At 52.0% G+C, this 6,886-nt stretch overlaps 1 protein-coding gene across 1 annotated transcript in view; it reads left to right on the forward strand.

The window, feature by feature from the left end:
* Window positions 1-6,886, forward strand: part of LOC113211225 (uncharacterized) — a 51,878-nt gene that overhangs the window by 16,484 nt on the left and 28,508 nt on the right. Inside the window, exon 2 of the mRNA XM_052268065.1 lies at window positions 4,854-4,965. Within this exon, the coding sequence (XP_052124025.1) occupies window positions 4,867-4,965 (99 nt within the window). The 5' untranslated portion in view covers window positions 4,854-4,866. The remainder of the gene's footprint in view (window positions 1-4,853; window positions 4,966-6,886) is intronic.

The raw sequence follows: 6,886 nt of genomic DNA on the forward strand, positions 1-6,886 counted from the left end.
GGCGATCCTGTTTAGCGCTCGTTGGCACCTTTCAGTTTCTCCGCGCGCGACATAACATAACCGAGCGTGAGAAAGGCCCGGGTCCGAAGGCGGAGCGGAGGGGGCGCCGTCCATCCACGTCATCTAGCGCACCTGCTGCTCTGCTCAACTCTTTATATTATCGCGTTATTTTCATGCTATTTTTTTTTGTTCTTTTTCGTGAGAGGAGTTGTTGTCGCTGTAGTGCAGCTGCAGCCTCTTGCGGTCCGCCAGCATCATGGGTTTGCGGCGGGGTGTGCGACTCACACTCACACACACACGCAGAGTATATCTTCCCTATAGATCGCGGCTCGAGGCCCATGGGGCTCGCGGGGCCGGGGGCTGCACTAGCGGCTGGGTCATACACTTCTTATTTAGCCCTATCCCATAGAAAAACTTCTTTGAATCAACGGAATCTTTTTGAATCATGTCCAAATAACTTATACTGAATTTATTTTAGGGCATATTTGTATTTGTTTTAACGTTGGATTCCTTGACGACAAAATTTTCCCGTTTCATTATTTTTGACTCTGAAAAAATAAAGTCAAAAAATGTCTTTGAGTGTGGCCAAAAGAATTCCGTTGATCGCAAGAACACTTTATTTCTGGACGATAGAGCGCGGAGCGGTGTGAGCGGGTAGAGCGCGGCGACCCGTCGTCGTCGCCGCCTGCCCGCCCCGCCTGCCTCGCCTCCTCCTGGCTGAATCTGCCTCGGCAGGCGCTGCTGGGCGGGCGGGCGCCGCCGGTCGGTCGGTATCGCCCGGGTGACACAGCAGACTGGTCGTAAAACTTTGCGCAAGTCAGGTGCAGCGCGTGTCTGCGCGCGGCGGGTACTTTACTTTCCCGATCGCGGCCGCGACGGCATGCATAAGCTGCTGCTGCTGCTGTGACCGGGCGGCGGTGCTTCGTTTGCATGCCATTCTTTTGCGGTTGATCCCAATTTGGCATTCGTAACACGACGTCGTCGTGGTGGTGGTGGTGTGTGTATTAGGTCGAAAGCGATGCAGTTCTACTAGCACCTATTTGCTTCGTGTTGTTCGCGAAAACAATAATTAGAAAGCTAATATGTATTTTCTATGGCTTGTTCTGTGTGGTTTTCACCTTGCTTAGCTCTGCAATTACATTTTAGTTCTCGTTTCGGAGGTAAACTATATCGGCTCCGTCGATGTTAGTCAACAGTTATAAAATATTCGGAAACCGATAACTAATATGTAATATGTGTTTGTCTACCTCATCTTGTTATCATACGCTTGATACGCAGACTAATTACTGTTTAAAAACAGTTTTAGGAACGAATGTGACAAAACTTTTGCCGTAGTTTCAGCAGGTCGCGAAGAGACATAATTAGAGAGATAGTAACAACATTTTTCATTTGCTCGTCAACCTGTTTTTCCAATTTGTTCTCATAACATTCGGTCTTTTTATTATCCCGCAATTGTTCTATTTCTCCCTCAACCAGCCCCTCTTCGCTCCCCTTGACATTTCTCAGCAGGACGGCACTGATCGTGACCTCCGGCCCATCGATGGTCTAGTGAAGCTTCCCATCGCATCCCGTCGTGCCTGCGCGCGTGCGCCTAGCTAGCGCGCCTAGCTAGCGCGCGCCGCGCATGAGTATGGATGAGACACAATGGCTGCGGGTGCGATCACAAGGACCTCCACAGCGCCGCGCTAAGAAGTGTTGTCTAGTAGCCGCAGCTGAAGGTGCAACATTTTAGTGTGTTAATGCCTTTTTGTGGCAGCAGCACTGCAGGACGTCCATATCCTACACTGGCGTTGTCGGCAAGTCAATGTACTTATTCGAAGTGCGGACCCGTAGCACCTTGGGCTCGAAAATACTTCAGAACTATTTACTCTTGATACCTTCACTTCTTGATGGAGAGGTTTATTTTCCAAATTCGTTCAGAAGGCGGAAAAGATTCTTTAGCTTACGAACTACTCTCTCTGTAATGCTAACGAATCCTTTGCAAACGTTATTTTTAAAATTCTTCCAAAGTTTATAAACAGTACATTGTCCTAACCCTATTGATTACTATACATTTTCTGAGTTTAGAAGAATTGTCTTCTAAAGAAGGGTTAGTTCGAGCTCACCTTGAAAAGATGACAAAGCACCTCTCAAGCTCATCCGGTTCAGTCGTTTTTACTGAGAACTATTTTGTCCGTCCCCTCGCCAGCCAGGCGGGTGCGAGGCAGCGTGCCCGGGCCGGGTCGGCTGCGAGCCCGGTCGTCCTTAGCTGTCGCAACACTTTTGGCCGGGGCTGTACGCCCGACCCCGGCCGAAAGGTCATCCTCCACTTACACACACGGTGCGTGTGCGGACGAATACGAAAGGGTTAAAGGCGAAGGGGCGGAGGAGGGAGGCAAAAGAAAAATCTCTGGGTGAAAGAATCGCTTCTCCCGCATGCAAATGACAGATGCGGGATATTCTAACGCTCTGAGGGTTAAAAACATTTTATCTGCCGATTGACAGGTTGACAGAGAAGAACCTGTGACGTGCGTGCACGGCGAAAGGTTAATGCAATCGGTTGCACCGGCTCGGGTACTCGGACCACGTTGGTCTCATTCGTACGAGAAATTTGTCTGGCAAAAGTGATAAGGAAGTGGTCGCGCAGGTATGTGCGCCTTTTTGTGAGTTTCTGGAGCAGAAGTGGATCACGGATAAGTGGATGTTTGATTGTGGCAGTGAATCATTTTAGTGTAGGCGTACAAGAAATTTACTTAGAAAATTGACCTGGAACGTAAATCCTGTAGAAAAGTGGGCGCCTTATTGGAAAAACAAAGGTGCTAAGTTCTACCTTTAAAAAGCGCTAAAACTGCCCAAGTTTGCAAAGGGGCTCATTTTTATCTTTTTGGCAATTTAGTCCTCTGTTTAGTGCCGTTGAGAGGTACTAAACTGAAAATGTGTTTAGTGCCCCAAGAAAGGCACGACTTAGCACCTCTGTTTTACCAGTAGTGCTAGTGCTTACGAGCAAGCAAACCTGCTCGCTGCTCGCAGCGGAGCGTGCAAAGAAACGCTTGCCCCCTGGTTTTAGACGTCACGTAACCTATTCTTGGAAGTACTATTTTTTATAATTTCGTATTCACAAAAGGATAGATTTGTCGAAAATGCTGTTTTTTTTTGTTTTGTTTTTTGTTTTTTTTTGGAAACGCGAAACTTCCGTGAATTCAAGCAGTGGTCCGTTTCCCGCGGGCCAGTTCCCCGCTCTGACAATTAGTCTCGTCTTGGGTGCTAAAATCTGTATCCATGAATAACACCTTCGTCTTATTGTTTCTCCTTCCTACCGGCCAGGGGGGGGGGGGGGGCTAAACAAACTGTGCATGACAGCAGTCTTTGAAAGTGGTCAGAGAATGGGTAGGAAAACAATAATTATTCATCACGTTTCTTTAAAAACTCATAGTTTTGGTTTTGTCAATGGCGAAATTATCAGTTCCACTGCGACTGAATCTAGCTCATGCGTGTGTAGCATGCTTTTTAGATAAATGGCATAAATCTATAACAGGGTAACTGCCTGCTCATCGCGGTGGGAACACCCTTGTTTCACCCATCGCTCTCGCGGGCCCACCGTTACAGCGGCAGGTGTTTGGGCCGACACTTGTTTTTTTCCATCGCCCTGTTGCTGGTGCCCTCTGCTGCTGGTGCCACTGCCGAGATGGCGTGCGGTTTGGTCAGCAGGGGATTACATTGTGGGCTGGGCCGCCGGGCCGGTCAGCGGCCGACGAGCTGCTCCTCTCTGCGGACGGAGCCGTGGTGCAACGACCAGTAGCATCCTGGACCGAGGGTATGGCGTGCGCGTGCGCGCGTGCGCGCGAGCCGATGGCGACGGCATTAAGGGCGAGGCCACGCCAGCAGACGCACCGCATCATACAAATAAATACAAAATTACTTTGTCTTTTTTTTTCAAGGTTATTCTTTAAATGCATTTTCATTTCCCTCGAGCCGAAGCAATGTGTTGCATTTTTTTGTGCTTGTGCTTGCGTGCCTGCTTACCTACCAAAAATGCGTCTGAAACGTCTCGACGCACTGCTTTGATTTGTGTGTGTGTGTGTGATTTGACAGTAGAATGACCTTTTGTCTGGCACTTTTATTCGATGGTGCACATTTTGCACGTTTACTTGTAGTGCGCAAGGCGCGTGCGTGTGTGCTTGAGCACCTGCGCAGGGCGGGTCAGCGCCCAGCACTCCAGCCAAGGCCACGGTCCCCCGCATCAAGATGCACCGACTGTTTCCCATACTCTAGAGGCAGCGGCTTGCCTTGCTGACAGCTGACGACGACAACTGCGCACGTCACCTCGTATTCTCCTTTTTCTCGTCTTCATCATTTCTGCGAATAAAACCAAGAGACGTTGGTTGTTTTTGCGAGCACTTTCTTCGTCGCACTTAATTATTTCTTTTTCCCTCGCTGGCACTGAGCGGACGAGTCTCTTTGTTAACGCGATAAGCCGTGTCTCGCCTCCACTCCACCCACTCACGGGTCCCGCTCACGGGTCCCGCCCGGGCTTTCACTTCCCATGCAAGAAGCACCTGCCAGAAGTGTTCCCAGAGGAGCACGTGCGCATCTATCTGTCTATCTATCTATCTATCTATCTATCTATCTATCTATCTATCCATCTATCTCTATGCAGTCCGTTTTTATCAAGTTTAGCGGCCTTACTCCAATTTAATACTTAAGTTTTGATGAGGGATTAGATAAAATATAAAATGGTGACAATTTTTAAATAATGATGGTGGTGATCGTGTTACTGATGTTGGTGGTGATGATTATAATGATGATGGCAATAATGTTGTTGTTCATGGTACCCTCGAGTTGTTGTCGACTCTAACGCAACCTTCTGCCCTTAGGAGATCACCCACCATGCGTCCCCTGCTGATCGGCGTGGTGCTGGCGCTGTGCCTCTCGGCGCACCTGTCGCACGCAGCCCCAGCAGGCACGGAGCTGGCGGCAGAACATCAGGTGAGTCCAAGTCCACGTGTTCATAAAATTTAATTTAGGATTTTCTTTGTGTTGTTTAGAGGCGAAAAAAAAACACGGGTTAAAAGAAACACAAACAAAAAAAGGTAATTTTGTTTGATAGGGCTTCAGACGGCCTTTTAATAGCAACTTAAGGCACACGCGTGTAACGCTGCCTAAATGTTTTGACCCGTATGGCGATGTGCGGGTGTATTACCCGGAATCACAAAGGCAGTCATTTCATAACGCCATCTACATTGCTAATTAGCAAGAAGAAGTAGGCACGCTCGCCGCGCCCCCCGGGCGACCATCCTCCGATGTATACGAGCTTCTTCGCGCTGGACGGCGAAGACGCATTGGAAAAAAGCTACGGCTGTTTGCTAAATGTTTCTTTCGGTGGGGGGGGGGGAGAAGATAGACACTGAGAGAGAGAGGGGATAGAGGGGAAGAGAAAGAGGAGGGGGGGTGGGAGGAAGAGGGAAGGACGGGGGGATAAAGACGACAAGTGAGTGGGTCACAGGGGTCAGGCGCCCGCGTCTTCCTCAACACTTGCGCGACCTTTGCGGGCGAGCGCAATCTGCCTGCTGCACAGGGACCGCGTCGGACGCCCGCCGTGTCTGGCGTATCTACCGACCATTTCGAGATTTTGTCTACCTGCCTGCGGAGTGCGTCGGGCGCCTCGCCGCGACCGAATAATAAATTATTCATATATCGGTTATGGTCCGGGGCGTGGCGGGGGGAGCGGGGGGCGGCCGCAGGTCGTATTATGAGAGAATGTGCGTTCACTGCGATCGCATCGCTGCTGCGGTCGTTTTCAAGACTGTTGAACGGCAACCGCAGCAGCAGCCTTTTACGACGACAATCATCGAGGCTTTCGCGCGTTCCGAACGCCCCCGCCGCGGCGCAGCACAGCTTCCGCGCCGGCAAATGAGTCATTATACAATTCGATGATTCGCAACGAGGCCGATGAGCCAATTACCCGAGAGGCCCAGACTGAGCGAGCAGCCATGGGAAACTTTTTGGTGCGCGCTCGGCGATTCCAGCGTCGGGATCGTGTGTTTCTCATTATGCCAAAGTCAATGGTCACGACAGCTCCGAGCGCGCTCCGTACTCTTTTTTCTTTCATTTTTCCGGAGGATAATAAGTAAAAAAGAAAAGTACTTTTCCAAAAGGTCCACCACTGGTCGGCACCGGGCGGCTGGCTTTTGTGCCCGCCTCTACGCGAGCAGCGGCGGCAGGTAAACCAGTTAAGCGGGTGCTTATGGTGGCCACTTGCTACTGGAGCGAACCAGAGCGGCGTGTCGGGTGGAGGGGGGTGGCGTGGCGGGCCGCGAGCAGGGAGGTCGCTGCGGGGAGTGCAGCGCGGAATCCTTTCGTGAGCCGAGGCGACGCGGCGCCACGAGGCGGCGGCCGGACCGAACGGAGCCGAAGCGTTATGGCGGGGCAGCAGAATGACACCGAACGGGACGGGAAGCTCCAACGGTGACGCAACACAGACGGACGAGACGGGCGGGCGGGCCGCGAGCAGGGCTCGGCGGCGTGGCGTCGGCTCATCAGCGGGCTGCAAAGGAGAACGGCGATGATGCCAATGTAATTCCTCGCGCTGGCTGAATTGGGTTATGCAGACCGCCGACCTTCTCCGGCGAGCAGGCGGGAGCCCAGAGTGGAGGAGGCGCCCACCGCCGCCCATCTCCATGCCATCCTCTCTGCGCAATATACGCCCCCCGCGCCTTTCGAGGCGGACGTGTCCGGATCGAATCCAGGGGGAGGAGCAAAGGGGGCCCGACGACGACTTGCGGTAGCGCCGACAGTTTCCCTTGGAGCCTGGTTGGTAGGCCAGCGCGCGCACGGGTGCGGGCTAGTTGCCCACCCGCACGGGGGCCCGCCGGCTGGCGGGCCGCTGAGCGCCTGGTGGGTAGGCCAC

The sequence above is a fragment of the Frankliniella occidentalis genome, unplaced genomic scaffold, assembly GCF_000697945.3.
Source record: "Frankliniella occidentalis isolate FOCC.00 unplaced genomic scaffold, Focc_3.1 Scaffold63, whole genome shotgun sequence".
NCBI classification, from domain to species: Eukaryota; Metazoa; Arthropoda; class Insecta; order Thysanoptera; family Thripidae; genus Frankliniella; species Frankliniella occidentalis.